The following is a 17,358-nucleotide window of genomic DNA, read 5'->3' as shown; positions in this document are numbered from 1 at the left end:
AAAGAAAGGGGGGAAGGAATCCCAGGAAGGCATTTTGAAGGAGCTGCTGCTGCTGCATCTTGGAAGGGCTTCTTTTGGTTACAGTTTAGGAGTCAAAATGATAAATGCAAAGGGCTGAGGTGTTAAATCCATGCTTTGCAGTACTCCTTTGGAAGCTCCGGTATTTGAAGTGAACTATTTCCTAATACTGGCTAACTTAAGACATGTTAGTGTCTGTTGAGTAGTCGCTTTCCCCTTTTGCTTACGTCTGTGTGTCCTTGTTTCCTAGGTCAAGTTTCATCTGTTTTATAAGCCTTTATGGAGAGCTGAGAATTAGGAATCTGGGGCTGTCTGAATTAGTTAATTCCTAGTTTTAAGCATGTTGATCATAATCATAAAGCTGAGCTGTGGTTGCCTTCTGTATTATAATTATAAGCTTCATTGTTTTTCATTTATGTCTAGAGCTTGAATTGTTTCCTCTTATGAAATAAGTATAATAATAATTTACTTTAAACTTCCGTGACAAGGGAGCTTGACTTAACAAAATAGACTTCATGGTCCTGTAAACAAAATTCTGTAACTGAAGCAGGGAAAAGAGTTCTCTTTAAAAGCTGCTTTAATTTTTTCATGTTACTGTTACCTTCTAAGAAGTACCTGTCCCTTCAAACCCCTTAATGGATAACTGTCTCCAACGTGAAATGAGGAAGGAGGGTGCAGGAATGGAGTACCATGTTAAAAAGAGCCCTCTGTTAAAAAAACTGTGCAGCAGTCAGAGGTCATGGGATTGGACCTCTTGTTAACCCCCTTAATCCTAGGCCGTAATGTAATCTTTTTGTGCCATCTGGTGTTTTAACAGACTTAGATTGGTGCATATGAAAATTAGCAGAAAAGGTATGGTTGTGACCGGTATTCATTTCAGTAATATGCCTTTTTAATGCATATTTTCTTTTAAGCTAGATCTCTGTTTCATGCTGTGTCCAAAGAAAGGCTACAGGTTAGGTCTACTAGGTCTGTTAGGTTTAATAGTAGCCATCTGGTCCAGACCTGGCTTACATATTGCTATATTGTTCTACTTTTTCTGCCCTCTGTCACTGCATGCATGGCTTTGGGCAAATTACTTAACATCTGTTTCATTTTTTTCTGCATTTATAAGCTAATGTTCAAAACATCTGCAAAAGTCATTTGGAGCACTGAAATAAATCATGAGTACACCAAACCTATCAGGTTTGAGAAGAAGGGTAGTAAAATTTGATGATAGGAAGAGAGCAGAAGAGCTGTCAGGCAAAAAAAATCTACAGGAACACAAAAATCAGCAGGTATAATCCAGCAAAGAAATGGAGGCTATTTTTGCTCTCAAGTGAGGAGAGGCGTTTTGATCAAAAGTTCATCTAATTTTGGTCCATAGGCTGTAATTGCTTTCTGTGCAAGGCAGGTGGAGTTCAAAAGAGGAGGAATGAGGTTTGTTAAATGTCTTGTCCAGGAGCTTATAGTGAACCTGTGACATCCTGGGCAGAAAACAAAGGTCTTTTATTTTTCTCCACTTACATTTTGCTCTATGTCATACAGTAAATTGACTATTTGCTTGTTGGCTGTTTGGCTTATTGTTCCACTGTTTCTCTAAAAAATGCACATTGGCTGTGTAAGAGCTTTTGTGGAAGTTTGCTTGTAACTGACCTATTGATTCTTTATAAGCTTCTCAGAAGGAAGAACTTCCAAAGAGCTTGAGTATTGTAGTGCTGGCTTGTCATTTTATCCATACAGTCCAAGATGTTTATTGTTAACTCATGAGATGAAAAGATGCTTATCTTAATTTATTTAAGAGATGCAGCTTTAGCAAAGATCTGTAAAAGATGCTGGACTGTTATGCTAATCCATGGGTGTGAGATAAAGCCTTGATCTAAGTGTTATTAAACACCTGACTCCCTGTCCCGGGGGCAGAACTGTACTGGATATTGAGCAACATATGTATACATACATATATAAATACACACACACACACACACATATATATATACACATACATACATACATATATATATATATCGTTCTTGCAGTTTGCCTGTGTGTCTGGGAACTCCAAGATCTGTGGGAGTCACTTTTCTCTCCTTAAGCCTCTCTCCAACTTTGACAGATATTAGTATCTTTTTATATAAAACTGAGAAAATCTGCCTCCTCTTCCTGAGACCTGGAGTAGGCTAAATCATGTCCAGAGAGTGAGAAGAGTATTCATTAATGGATACGTAGGAGCCTGCAGTTTGGCAGCAGTAAATTGTGCAGTCCCTTTGGGAAACTGCAGAGTCTGCAATGCAGATCTGCGACACTCTTCTGCTGCCGTGCTGCTTTTTTGCTTCTGCTGTAATCTCTCCAGAAATGTTCACCAGTGTGATTATGGCTGTAGCAAGCTTGCTCTGAGAAGAGATGTTTCTTTCACGCTAGTTTGGAGAGGTGGAGGAAAGCACCACGCAGGGCTGTGTCATTGCTCTGCACTGCTCATTTTCCTGATTCCCCTTTCTCTCACTTGCCTACCAGTATGTGTGTATTTGGGAAAGGAAGCTACTGCTGTCTTAACTTTTTGTCTTCCATCTCCCCTGGGGACTGAGGGGGTGGTGAGGTTATTTCACACCATGTTAAGGTAAGAAAGTCTCATTTATCATCAGATGAGTCCTGAAAGACCAGGTCAACTTCTTACAAATTAGTGTGTTGTGACATTGTGACGTTGCCTACTCTCCTTGCTAGTGATGCTATTTCCAACTTTTTTTTTTTTTTTTTCCCCTCATTCTCTATGTGAGTCACCATCTGGGATATGTTCTGGTCCCGCCCTTGCATAACAAGCTAGATGACTTGCAATGCCAGGAACTAGACTTGTTGCTATGCTTTGGAATCTGAAAGGGAGTCCCCATCACCACCATACCATCATATCATAGTATTAGTAAATTGCTACACAGAGCTTCTGGGCTTTACCTGGTACAACAATTTCTGATTTCAGCAGAAAGCCAAGTTTATGTTGCATCTAGAGCAAAATCCACCTTGATCAGTGGATTAGAAAAAGAATTTTGGGTGTGTAGCACTGCCCTGTTGGGTAGATGGGTTATATCTCTGTAGCTTGTGTGGCTCCTATGGTCTCATTTCTTCTGTTCTCAGAACCACTGGGGGAATGCTGCTTTCCAGAGAGGGTTACTGAACAGGCTAGAAGCTGAGGGGAATATAGCCTGAAGGGATGTGGAATCTGTACCGCACCTAGCTTGTATCTTTGGTATCTTCCCATCCATATGCCTATGGTACTGAAATAATTTTAAATAAGTTTCAACCTTGGCAGGTTCACGTTAGCATAATGTTTCTGCCTCGTTGTTCTGACCACATCAAGTGTTGCCTCGTTAGTATAGGAAGTCCTGTGGTAGTCTTCTCCCACAAAGCTTAGGATTGAGAATCAGGACACAAACTCCTTATGTTTAACTGATAAACAGTTTAGAGATGGCAAAGCTTATAATTGTATCAGCTCTTTTTTACAGTTGTGATTTGCGAGCAGTAGACTCAGAATAATACTTTTATGTCCAGAATAGATGAATGGAGTATTGTTTTTGTTGTTGTTCCCAGGATTTGGGAAAGGGAGAGGTGTCCTTCTCTTGCAGCAGATAGGTGGAGAGAACTTTATTCTGTTAAGCATGGCATCACTAAAACTTCTGTGTTTTTTTTTTTTTTTTCGTTGCAGATAGCTGCTGCTTTATGGTGGTATTATGTTTCTAAAGGAATTGAGTATTTGGATACAGTATTTTTCATCCTGAGGAAGAAATTTAACCAAATTAGTTTCCTTCATGTCTATCACCATTTCACCATGTTCACCTTGTGGTGGATTGGTATTAAGTGGGTTGCAGGTGGACAAGGTGAGTTCCCTTCCTGCCATACCATTTTGACTGGACACAAGGGATAATTATTATTGTATGGGATCAATGAAAGGTTTTTGTAGACTGAACATATAATATACAAGACTGCTTAAATAGCAATGAAGCAGTGCAGTAGCTTTAATGTGTACAATCTTCCTCTGTGGGAAATGTGGGGGAGGAAAAGATAACAGGGCAATAATCTAATGAATTGCAAAACTTTTTTTATTTTTTTTCTCATGGACATCAATTGCAAGCTTGAAGTTCTGTCTTCAAAATTATCCTTATTCTGTATGAAATAAAAGGATGAGCATATCTTGCCTAACTTTAATTTTTGCAGATACAGAGAACTGCAAATCTAATTGTGGGCCACAATCTGTATACAGATGTAATGAAGTTAATGGTGATGTTATTTTGGCATTATATCTGAGTCTAGGGTTTGCTTTCTTTTTTATAGAGAGGCATGTATAAAATTCTGAAACCTTCCCTTGAAGGTGAGCCAATAAATCTGTCAATTAACTTCTAAAACCTATCCATAATGACACAAGTCTATAATTCATTATCAACCTTTTTGGTTTTCCTTGTTTCCTTTTTAAAGCCCCCGTCAAAGAATTTTATTGCATTGTACTTGCCACATCCTCCCTTGCCTGCATTGTACCCTTATTCTTGTTGTTTCACTGTGTCTCAAATTACAAACTATACAGAGATGAGGGTTCAGGGGAAATAGTGTTTTGTTTGTAATGTGCTTTGTAGGCTTAAGACACTGAAAATAACATACAGTAAACACCACACCTAACTAAGATTTTGGGGTTTTTATCAAACCACACTAATACTTAATGCATGGAGGTTTTATGCTCTAGTTTACTATAGATACCTTGTACTGAGGGGTACTTAAGAAATATTTAAAATAAGTATCTGTGACTATCCTTGAGTTTCTCACCAGTAATCTGCAGGATGCAGGTACTCAACCAGACATTTCATGATCTTTATTGGCTGCTGTACACATAAAATAAGTTTACAAGTAAGCATGCAGACTCCAATAAACTTACTTAGAAATTCCCTGGATATCTCAAAATGCCTGCTCCCTTGTTGCCTTTTGAGACTTTTCATGTTAGATATCTGCAGTTTTCAGTACAGCAACTGCAACTATGTCCAAATTTGTTTCAGGTTTCGGTGTTCTTGCACTGCCTCCTAGTCTCTAGCCCCTGCAAAAGGAAAAGCAACAGTTGTTCTTCCAGATTTATGTAGCACTATTGCATAAACATGAATAGATCTACCTTCTTCTGTTTTCTAGTTGGAAGCACATTGCTTACATAGACAGATCTATTATAAACTAGACTCTATTATAACTAATTGGGTGTAGACCACATGGGCATCTGGACTATCTGATGTCAGCAGCTATTGTCTGTGTTGCCCTAATCTTATACATTAGGGTGTTTTTGAGCCTCTCTCGCAGTGGAAGAATACCTTAACAAGATAGAATTTGTTTCTGTTAAATGGCTACTAATCTTGACAGGACAAAGAGATCTTAATGCAAATGAGCACTGTTATCGTTGTTTCCAGCATGGATCGTTCTGGAAGAAGATATAGTATACATTTATATATCTAAGAATGTTGGATATTTTAAGTCATAAATAAGGAAACTAAAGATGAGCAATTTAGGCAAAGTCACTTGGCAATGCCCGTAAACATCTTGTAACCACAAGTGAAGTTTTGCTTTGTATGATATTTTGGCCTTTTTAAGAAATTTACATGGAAGTCTGGTTGACTTCTTGCTGAGAAGTGAATCTTGTGTATTTAAATGTAGTTTAAAAGATTTAACTTCGGAACCTGATACTTTGTACTTTACATTGTCAAATACCACTTTTCATTATCCTTTAGGAAAACAATTGCACTTATACTATAATAACTAATGTGATTTATGTCTGTTCAACAAAAATTTTATGAAAAGTTTTTGCATAAGTAGTTTCATGAAAGATGTGACATACTACTTGCATAAACAGCTATTTGTGTCAGCACATGTTGGCAGTCAAGTCTATTCTATACTGTTGAATATCTCAAAGGTGGAAGCCTGGCATGTCCTGCACTTTATAATTTTTACTATCAGAGGAAAAATACTAGAAAAGACTTATTTCTTTTTTTCAAAATTACATGACAATCTTTCCTTCTGTTCCTGGACAGCTTTTTTTGGAGCTCAGATGAATGCGTTTATTCATGTCATTATGTACATGTATTATGGGTTAGCTGCCTGTGGCCCTAAATTTCAGAAATACCTGTGGTGGAAACGATACTTGACCATATTGCAAATGGTAAGTAAAATTTCTTCCGTTACCTCAGAAGGTATTGCCTCTGAGCGGATTTGCATTTGCAGAGCTTTGGAACAGATGCTGCTCCTTCCAAAAATTTGCAGCTGTCTGATACTCACAGCTCAAGTTAGAATACTTCCTGCAGATGGAAGTATTTATTTCATTTCTCAAAAAAAAATGCAGCATAGATGAGAGTTTTGTAATACTGCTTTACTGGTTGTTTCAACTGAATTGCAAAAACCTGCTCAAAAGGTGGAGAAAATCCAGATCTCTTAATGTCTTCTTGTATTCCTATTTCTGAAAGCTGGTGCCAGGTATTGCAGTAAATTTGATGTCCCCGGTCATGCATATGTGCACATGTGTCGTATGACAGCCAAATACATCTTCCCTACCGCCTCTCACTTTAGCAGTTTTCATAACTTAATGCATCGGCATACACTGGTGCAGTCAGACCTACAGAATATATCCAAACCTTTTTGGTTCTATGTTTTCTGTCTTTCAGGTGCAGTTCCACGTGACTATTGGCCACACAGCCTTGTCTATTTATATTGATTGTCCTTTCCCTAAATGGATGCACTGGGGTGTAATTTTCTATGCTGTGACCTTCATTTTCCTGTTTGGTAACTTCTACTATCGGACATATAAACTGCCCAAGGAACCTGTAAAGAATGGCAAAATAGCAAATGGTGCTGTTGCAAATGGAGTAAGCAAGCCAGAAAATAATGCAGTGGTGGAAAATGGAAAGAAGCAGAAAAAGGGAAAAGCAAAAGGAGAGTAACTCGATCCAGGCCTTAACCATTGTTGGCAGTGAGGAATCTCCAGTCTGGTATATAAAAGGAAGGAAAAACCACTATCTGTACCAATTAACCTTAGGTTACTGAAGAGCTAGAACACAGATATTTTCATTATTTATGAAGATTGTTTTAAGAACAACACTAAAGTTGGATTTCTATTGTAATTATGTAATTATCATGCATATGGTCTCTGTGTAAACTTGTAGACTGCTGGTGTTGGTGAATATAAGGAAGAATTGCAGTTGATTCCATGTTTAGCAGTCCAAAAGTTAATATACAGGCAGGCAGTTGATACAGGCAGTTTTGTTGGCACCCACATTTCTTTGGGGGAGGGAGGGGAAGGAAGTAGCGTTTGGATACTTGTGTTTTCTTTCCAGAGAATTATTAAATTTCAAATTATGATGTATTATCTAATCAGAATGCGCAACTTTTCTTGTCCTCCTTGGAGAGTATCTTCAGACACGCTGTGTTTATGTACTATCAGAACAGTGTTTGACTTTTCAGACATTACTTGATTTAATTCAGTGTCTGTTACAGGTTGGGTTTTTTTTTTTTTTTTTGTTTGGTTGTTTTTTTTTTTCTTGTGTGGAAATATACCTACCTCTTCATCTGCTGAAAAGAATATTGAGCATTAAATAACTGGTTTCTGAAATACAGAGTCCTCTAATATAAATATATGTTAAAACTAATTCAGAAGAAAATATTATTTCCTGTGAGAGTAAAAGGGATTTTGGGGGGTATTTTTTTGGTCAAGTCATCAATAATCTTTTTCAGTGTAAACTCAAATTTTGAGTACTTTTAGTACAGCTAAGTGAAGAAAACATTTTAAGAATGTATAAATATGAAACAATACATTGTCTGAAGCAGGTAGTTAAAGTAGGCCTGCTGCTTGTTGTTTATCATCTGCATTAAACCTGTGGTGCTGGCTGATACTGAAAATGGTAAGATAATACTATGGTGGAGAGAAAACACTATGTAATTCCAATTAGAAATGCTGTGTGTATGGTTAGTCATGCTGACTACAAGACAGCCACTTTATTGGGAGAGAGAATTCAGTTTAAAAGTACTAAATGCAGCAAACATAAAATGTTGAAAATGCTGCTACTGCTTGATACCCATCAGTACTCTATTTGTTTAGACACTTGTAGAAAAGGTATTGCTAGTAGTCAGGCCACCATTTTAGTATGAATGTCAGAGATGGGCTTCTGAAACTCTGTTCCCAAAATATTCTTGACTCTTCTCGACCTAATTGTCAAAGTGGTTCTGCTAATTGTTTGAGGTTTTTTTTTAGCCAAAACTACTAAAATAAGCAGAAGCCTTTTAGACAGCTTTTCATCTTACGTGGTACATTCATGGACTTCTTACTGCTCCTTTTGTGAAGAAAATATGAAAGAGTTATTCTCCTTCCAAATAATGTGATTACTAAGAGAGACTTTTTGAGCCGCTCAATGTGTGATGAGTATAAGACAGAGGTGGAATTAGAAAACATATCCGGAACTCCCAGGTTCTTTGCTCATTGCTGCAAGAGATGCATTGATGCTGCCTAAGTGCATTCCTCCCAGCTCTCGTCAAACACATATTTATTGTTAGTGACAAACTTGCATCTGGCAAGTGACACCACTGTTGCAAGGAAGAAAGTACGTGGAGCTGTAGGTGTGAAGTGAGAGACACATTAACATTTTTTTGCATCTCTGTTATCTGTTTATAATAGACAAACAGGTCACATCTTCTGTGTCTCAGGTTTGTCTCTTGTCTCTATACTGAAAGCTGTCTGAACCCAAAAAACATGTCCTAGGAAAAAAAGAATTGGGTATAGTCTATTGTATTCAGAAATAATTCCTGGTGCTGGAGCTGATTCTCCATAATCTCTGCCACTGAGGATTTTATTGCAGAATATAGGATTGTGAAAAAATGTCTCTGCTGAACTGTAATGCATGTGACCATTAAGTTTCCTATCTGCTATGTCCTGTGATTCTTCCAGCCTTTGTACTGATGCTTTTTGTATTTGCATAACTCTATATTTTTGTAGTGTGGCGTGGGGAAGAGGGATAGTGGTCTAGCCTTCCTTCTTGAGCAAATGCCACTACCCTTATCCAAGCCAAAATGCTGGCTGACTGAGTAACTTTAGAATGGCTAAAGGAGCAAATAACTACAAAGCAAGCTAGCAGATTTACAGCACAGTCACTGCTCCAGGGTTATGGCAGGTGTGAATACGCTTACCCTACTGTAAATTCAAGGTAGCTTACCCCACCTGGATTAAAGGGTAGCTTCTTTCTATTTGCCATGGGATGTGGGCAGCTAACTTGTAAATCTGTACCATTCCTTGTATTGTGTTAAATTGGTTGTTTGCTCAGTCTTTCTTTTGGTAAGCCAGATCAGATAAATTGATACTCGTAATGTGATCTAGCTCTGAAAGAGCATGCCAAGAAGTATTCCAGTACAGGTTGAATTATGTCTTTGCTACACTTTGTAAAGTAAGATTTATGTCTTGCATGTCAACTGAAAGTCAAATCTTCCCTCTCCCTATCATGCATAGAAACTGCTTAAAGTTGGCAACAAGTTGAACCTTATTGGCAGAACTTGAGTGGAATCCTGTACTCAAACTCTGGGGCACTTGGTAACTTTTAAGAAAAAAAATGAAACAACACATGCATACATACACATCGTGTTTTCTGGCCCTGTGGGTAAAACCAGTTTGAGAGATTGGCATTTCATGGGGAAAAAAAAAAAAAGCTATTAAATTGCTGGAACACTGCTGTTTTGAGTCCATCTTCCGTAATATGGCTTTCCTAGGTCTATTCATGATATATTTGATTGTTCATGTGACTTGAGTCCCATTATGAACTTGACTATAATGGCCTTATTAAATGTGCATTTTTGTAGGCGTAGTCTTGAGTGCAATAATTCTGTTTCTGACTATGCAGCCAGACTCACAGAATACAGGGCTGAACTTGTACAGCTTTTTCTATTTCAAAATTTGAGGCAATGATGCACATTTGAGATACTACCAGATTCATTTAAGTCATCATTGAGTCCAAAGCACCTTGGAATTTCACCATGAAAGTAGTAGAATATATTTATAAATGTGGGTGTTTGCTATACACAGGACTGAAATATAAATTATAAAATCTACTTTGCATGGTATTTGGGGTTTGGGTTTGTTGTTTGTTTTGTTTTGTTTTTTCCCCTAAATGCTTCCAACTTATTTAAAAGTGAAACTTGAACTGTTTGGAACTTTTCTTTTTTGCCAATGAAAGATACTCTTTTGCTAACAGTTCTGAAGCTCTTGGACCAGCGTCTCATAATTATTTGATGCCATATAAGTGATACCATTTAATTTAGCCTCATCTCTAGCAGTGACAGCTGTTGGATTCTTTTAGCACTTTGTCAGTGTAAAATAAATACAAATTGTCTATATATGTGTGTGTATATATGTGTACACGTACGTTGTCTGTGTGTATATATATGGGTTCTTAGCAGGTTCTTTCAGTATGTGAAGTAAATTATATTTCTTTAATGTGAAGTTGACAGGAGCTCATAGAACAGTTCCTACAGCTTGAGCAGTAAAATGAATTGATCCATAGATCCAGCATCAGTCTTGCAGACATAAATAGTATTTGTCAGTCATTTTAGACATAAGATGGCAGAGAAGCCAGAGCCATTTCTCCCAGTGGAATAGATATTTTGAGGTGTCAGTTGTAGATTCTGAGGGGAGGGACCTCAACTTGGAGGAGCTAGGAATTATGCTGTTTTATAGCAGGGATCATTTTAGGAAACAATTTGAGCAATTTGTTCCAGGTAAGTGTTTGAAGTCATTGCAATCAAATTCTCTGTTTAACAGAACACTTTTAAAATAAATGTTTCTCTGTAGATTCAAAAGTGTGGGCTATTTGACTATATGACCATTATCTACTTCCAGCTGCAGATCACGAGAAAAAGATGAAGGCAAAATAAAAATGCTGCACCTTTTTTTTTCCACCTTAGGGCACGTTTCTTCAGAGTAAGCACTTGATCTCCATGTGCTGGGGAGGAAGGTAAGAAAGGAGTAACTAGCTGTTGTGCTGAAAGGTCTCGCTTCTAAAATAAGCACACTCCTAAGCACACTTGCTATCTTTTAAAAACTTGAGTATAGTTGTTCATGGTGTGTAAAGTTAAACCTTGCATGAAGTTAGTGTGGGGTGAGAGTCATAATGTTTAAACAGATGTTTAAAATTAGGTCTATTTCAGTAAAAATTTAAGAGAATGGATAGTGTATTCATCTTGGTTAGAAGCACAGTCTAGGCCAATTTGGCACCTAGAGCAACTCAGCCATAGGACATCTTATTGCATTGCACTCTGAGTTGACCCTTTTTCTAACGTAAGCAGTCAGAGCTCCATGGAAATCGGTGGGGTGGTTCCCATTCACCTCAGCAAAGTGCGTTTAACCCTAAAGAACAGAGAAAATACTTGCTTTCTGCCAATATCCCAGAAGAATGAGGGAAATGTATGGTTCAGGATGTTGCTTTTGCATAAGGTGTTCATGCTTTTGTAAAGAATAAAAATAAAAATTACTTTTTTTCATACTGTTTGAGTTTGGTTTTATGCATTCTGTAGAATGTTCTGTGTCCCACCTTGCTTTGAGGTGCTAATTTTAGTGTTGCACTAGGTTGTGTTAATATAATCTGTTATGTGGACCGGAAGTTTGAGAGAAACACTTTTGTGGCACATCTTCCCCTTTTTGAGGTTGTGGAGACTTTTTCTCATTTTGGATATTGCCCCAAAATGGTAGTCTAGTGGCTTTGAAGTCACCCTTAGGGAACTAACTGAAGATCAGATGTCCATTTAAACAAAAAATAAGTCTCCTGGAATATATTCTGGCTGTACAGCACATCTATTGGCAGATTTGGTCCAAACGTCATCTTAAGGCTGGGAGAAACTCAAGTGGCAGATGGAGTTGGCCTTTGCTGCTCTCCCAGTATAACTTTTGTGCTTTGGCCATGCGGGAGATGGAGGAAAGGATCAGCAAAGTGAAAAATGGATGTAATGCCTGAATATAATGGTTCTAGCTAAGAAACCTTCTCAATTTCTTTTGAGAAGGTGGCAGTAAAAGAATCTGCACACTGTACCCAAGGCTCCAGATTGTTCAGTCTTGGAAGTATCAACAATTAGGAATACAACTGGCCACGTGGTTTAGCTTTTGCTGGGTGCCATGTTGTGTTAATGTGATGTCTCTCATCCTGGAGAATCTGGAGCACTACTAGCAGTAGGTGTAATTCACGACTGCTTGTTGCTGTGTGTAAGTTCCTTCATAGCTCATCCACAAAGCATGATCTCTGTAATCAACTCTGTAATACTGAGTTGCATCCTGTTGCAGGGTGTGCGTCCTAGCACCTAAGTGCAAATAGCTACTCCGGGTGTCAGGTAGCAGAGAATCAAGTCTGCCATCATAGCAAAATACGGTGGGGTCAATTATCTCTTGCATAATTAGCAGCTGTTGCTTCAATCCATTGCTTACACCCTCCCTGGAATTAGAAAATATACAAAGTGTTCAGAGCAGGACTTGTCCTTTAGTTGATGAACGTATGCTAGTGGTAGGCAGTCTGTCCAGGCATCTCTTCTGTAGTATTTATTCCCCACCAGTAATTAAAAATAAGCACACATGACCAAGTCGTCTTCATCAGATGGTTGGACAGAATAGACTGGATCCCTTGTTTTCCATGTTTGATTTTCTTTACTGTATCACTTGCTGCTTAACATCCACCAAACTGGGATTAGGGAAGGGTTTTATTACCTGTTTGCTTGCTCAGCTCAAAGCACTGGAGTTACCAGAGGAGTGCACGCATGCTGTGGTCTTAGACACAAGTGAAGCACGTACTCAAAGACCGTTTTGAAGGCAGTACTTTCAATGGACTAGTGCCTTTCAGTGTCTTTTTATGCTTGAGACTTCTAGGTAGCAAATGAATGCACACACGCTTTTCTATTAATTGCCTGATGCGTCAGTGGTATCGCCTTTGAGTTAATTACAAATATGTTTATTGATGGGCAAGATTGTGGCTCTTTTGATCATCGCAGTGCTGGTTGTCCAGGGCCTGGTTAGCGCACGCTGGTCTGATAGTGTCACACCAGTGCCAGGAGTTACTGCCAGAGCACCATACAGTCACTGTAACTTTGAGGGGGAAAAACTATTTGCATTTTGATTAAATACGTGGGAATTGATACGAGCTTGTAGGGCATCACTGCTGTCTGTTGAATCAGTATCAGGTAGGTTTTAGTCTGCCAAATGAGTTGTTGTCTTTGATTCTTGAAATGATTCAAAGATAAATGTTGTCTGTCCTTATTGTCAGATGATACCACTGCAAGAGTAACAGTTCTCAATCTAAATTTGTTTCATGAGAAAACCACCTTTATGGTGGCATCATTTGAAGTGTGTTTATGAGAGAAAACTAGAGAAATATAAGAAATAACTTAAGCCAAAGGCCCAAAGGCTGGAGAACATGGAGTAGTTGCTTCTCTAGTTTTTGCCCTTGCCTGTAGATGTTGCAGGAGTTAAACGAGTGTAACTTACTGCTGTGTATTTATTTATAGATGCTGTAACAGCATACAAGTAGTGTACTTGTGCCTAAGTACAATCTGGAGTATATAAAAACTGCTTTATCTTGAGTTACAATAGAGCCATTTATCTAACCACAAATGCTTATATTGGAAGTAATGACAAACATCATAATCCTATATTGGCAGGACTCACAGATAATTAATATTTACTCTGTATTTTCTGAGTAATCATCTTTTTCAAAGCTTCTGAGGAGCTTCTTGCAATAACACAAAGCTCTGCGAAGATGAAAATTGCTATGTAACTGCTAAAAATGTATTTTGCAGATCTCCTATTATTGCTATGTTTCTTTTTTGTAAATGTGTCTTCAGGTCAGGTGCTTGCTTACTAAATTATTCCAGAGTGGGATGTACTTCCTAGAAAGATTTTGTAGTAGTTGCAAGTGAGTAAAATGTTAAAATGGACTCTAGGATGTTGGACAGACAAGGGTTTCAAGTCCATGGCATCGCCTGGTACACTCGCCTCGCCTCAAATGCTGCCCTTGGGCACAGGGAGCAGAGCTGTGTCCATCCAGCCCGTTACGGATTTTCTTTACTGGACAGCAGATTCTTAACTGGGGTTTGGTGTCTGACCTGATTTCCACACATAGGGCAGAAGTCCTTGGGCCAAAGAGGAATGTTTTTTGCAGTTCTGCCTACTCTCAAAACGCCAAACTTGGCGGGAGATATTTGAACATTTTCCGTGGACAGCTCAAGCTGGAGAGTTTGAAGAAAACTTTGCTCTGGATTCAGTATTCATGAAGAGCCTAGCATGCTTTTCAGTTCTTTTTAGTTCATGAAAAATCTTGGTTACTGAAAGCTTCCCCTTTTTCCCTCCTTTGCTCTCTTGAAGCACTGTGCATGCCTTTCTGCTCTGCATCTTCTCGGATGAAGATTGCAGTGTGCGTTCAGGAAATAATCTACTGCTTAGATTTGTCACTGGGGTGTTTGAAGTGACCCCTCTTACATTCTGAAATGCCGAATAGCAGCCACACAGCCTGAGCAGGCTGAGTAGTAACAATACTTTGCATATAATGGTCTGAAAGCATCGCTACAAAACTGGGTGTTCTGGATACAATAAGCTAAAAGAAGGATCAGCTTTTATTAAGTTTTGTCTTCCTGCTTAACAAATACCAGGCTGCAAGGACAAACTCCAGTCTTGTATTCCGTGATACGAAGGCGTATTGTACACTCATAACAGAGCTTATGGCTGCGAGAGATGAAGAGTTTACTGCGCTATAAAATCACTTTGTTAGAGATTTTATACTGAGCTATTCTCTTCTGTGATCAGTTTAATAAAAAAAAATTGTTTTTATATAAATCTGACTTGTTTTTTTATTTCAAAGTCAGACAACTAGTATACATATTTTCTTGCACGGGTGAATATTCTCATCCTGACTTTTGGATGCTTTTTGACGTTCTCTAGGTGAAGTTTCACTTATTTCCCTGAGAATTTTCACTAGCTGAGGATACTCCATGATACTAAGAGAATTTATAAGAGCTCACTTAGTGTCTAGACCTCACATTGCATGCTACGATATTTGGAGAATAATAGAAAAATAAGTACTAAAAACTTTTGTAACTTGGGTTACAAGCAGATGCACAAAGCATTAGTTGTTTGCTTGCTTTTGAATTTCAAGAATACCATAAATAACGTGTTGTTTTAGCCTGACAAGTGATTTTGGGCTCTGTTCTCAATGTAAATTTCAGTATAGCAATTTTGTCAGCCCAAAAACTTGAGGCAATGTGGTTCGTTCTTTTTGTTTGTTAGAACAGGCATAGAGCACTGTAGGGCAAAACTCCCTTTGTAAGCATAATGCTAGACACCAAGATGAGCTATCAACATCGTTATGACCTGGTGAGCACTGTATTCTGGACCAGAATTATAATTTTTTTTTTAAATTCTGTAATCTGCCAGAAAGTATGTGTAGTCAACACCATTTTTTTTTCCAGCACTGTGGTTAGGCCAAGGTATAGAGAGATGTGCCATTATTAGCTGCAGAAGTTATGTTTAGGAACCAGGAATTCGGGGGAAAAAAAAACAGTTTTGTTGTGTCCTAACTCCTTGATTTAAATAGATTAAATAATTTTTAAAAGTCATTATGTTCAACACAACTTTATAATCTCTTTCTTCAGCATTGAGGAATAAGGTAAAGAAGAAAAATCCCTGAAGTGTGCTCCTTGAGGTTATTACTGTTCTTTTTGTTCCTTCTGCTATTTTAGTAGCACAAGCAACCAAATTAAGAAATGCCCTCATTATTGCTTACTAGTGCTATTTATTTTAAGAAAATCAGTATCAGGTTTTAAAGCCCCAGCTGGAACCTGTTTCTCTTTGTTGCTTACATAAAATAGCCTTTACAGTGGTGGAAGATGCTTTAGAAAATATATCAATAACACACTGAATCAGAGCTTGGAAGTGGACTGAATGTATTTCTTGATTTCCTTTTTCGGCTGTTATAATGTGATCTGAACCTTTGAGCCAGAATTTCCGTTCCTGAAGCTGGCAATTCTGGAGCAGAAGCAGCATTTTATGTTAGCAGGGAGGGACCCATACACGCTCAGCGGGATGGCCCTGGCATCCCGTGGACGCTGAAAGCATTAGAAATCATAGGAATATTTGGCCCTGAGCCCCTTTTAAAATTGCAACATTCTCATTGCTGGCCATTCCGACTTCTTAGGACTGGTTTACCTTTGGGGCCTTACTGGAATGACTAAACAGCAATTTAAATAAGTAAATAAATAAAAATAATAGGTGCTGAATTTCTGCTCCAGGCGATTTAGTCAGGAAACTGAAAATTCTCAGAGCTGAAAATTACATCTGCTCACAAAGGATTTTCTAGGTGGCACTTGGATTTGGCAGGTTTGGCACAGCCTGCGAGCTGGTAGCAGGTTACGCTGCACAGAGGCAGATCCAGGTGAGTGGTGGTGAAGGCACAGCCAGCTGGATGACGCATTTCACGACAGTGTTTTCTTAGGAAAACTTGGAGCCTTTCCTAAGTGCTGATGTTTTCTAAGGGAGAGCTAAATGATGTTCTGGCATCAACAAGTAGGGTGTTTCTGCAGCTCCACCTTCTTGGCGTTAAAAATTTAACTGATGGGCAATCTTACAGGGGCTTTTCTGGTGTCCACCTACCACAACAAGCAAAAGCGGCTCTTTCAGGAGCTTATCAACATCAGTACAAGATCACTCTCCGGTGTTTAGCTTTGGGGTATTTTTTACCTTAACAGGGAAAGGAGACCCAAAGCGAAGACCTATAGTTCACCTGGAATGGCTACCATGCTGGTTAACTGCGGGAGGTTTGTGTGTTTTCCAGCGGCTACGGGCAAGGATGAGAGAGGACCAAACAACTTCTGAGCAGACACTCTTTCTGCAGTGTGGTGTCGTGCTTTAATAATACAGCACTGCTGGGAGGGATAACGCTAAAGTAAGGAGATTATTTATTCAACAATAAAATGTGTGGTAGGTAAATTGTGTTAGTGGTAGCTCTTTGTTAGTATTTTTTTCCAATTAAAAAAAAAAAATTAAGACATTTACCAAGTGGTTGGAACACTTGGTAAACAACCAGAAACAAGACTTGCAAGAACTTGGGTAAGGATGACTCTGTCCTTTGATCCTGTTCCATCCACAGCTGTGGCAGGCTAACGCAAGGCTACTGCTGCGACTGCAAGCTCTCTATGGAACTCGTCACACTGAGGGGCCGGTCCCTCGGCCACTGCTGCCTCCCTGAGCACGGTGGTACAGAGAAACACTAACACCTGGCAGAGGTTTTGCTCTCCTGCTCATCCCCAGAGCAGCCTGAATCTTCTCATGCAATGAATAGCCTGCAAAGCATG

General features: G+C 38.7%; 1 protein-coding gene across 1 annotated transcript in view; it reads left to right on the top strand.

The window, feature by feature from the left end:
- ELOVL4 (ELOVL fatty acid elongase 4) overlaps window positions 1-11,517 on the top strand; it is a 35,226-nt gene extending 23,709 nt beyond the window's left edge. Inside the window, exons 4-6 of the mRNA XM_086744257.1 lie at window positions 3,689-3,860; window positions 6,039-6,166; window positions 6,666-11,517. Coding sequence (XP_086600383.1) covers window positions 3,689-3,860; window positions 6,039-6,166; window positions 6,666-6,941 — 576 coding nt within the window. The 3' untranslated portion in view covers window positions 6,942-11,517. The remainder of the gene's footprint in view (window positions 1-3,688; window positions 3,861-6,038; window positions 6,167-6,665) is intronic.
- Window positions 11,518-17,358: the final 5,841 nt, after the last annotated feature.

The sequence above is a fragment of the Chlamydotis macqueenii genome, chromosome 3 (genome assembly GCF_036417535.1).
Source record: "Chlamydotis macqueenii isolate bChlMac1 chromosome 3, bChlMac1.mat, whole genome shotgun sequence".
Taxonomy (NCBI): domain Eukaryota; kingdom Metazoa; phylum Chordata; class Aves; order Otidiformes; family Otididae; genus Chlamydotis; species Chlamydotis macqueenii.
This window is presented reverse-complemented; position numbering and strand designations above follow the sequence as displayed.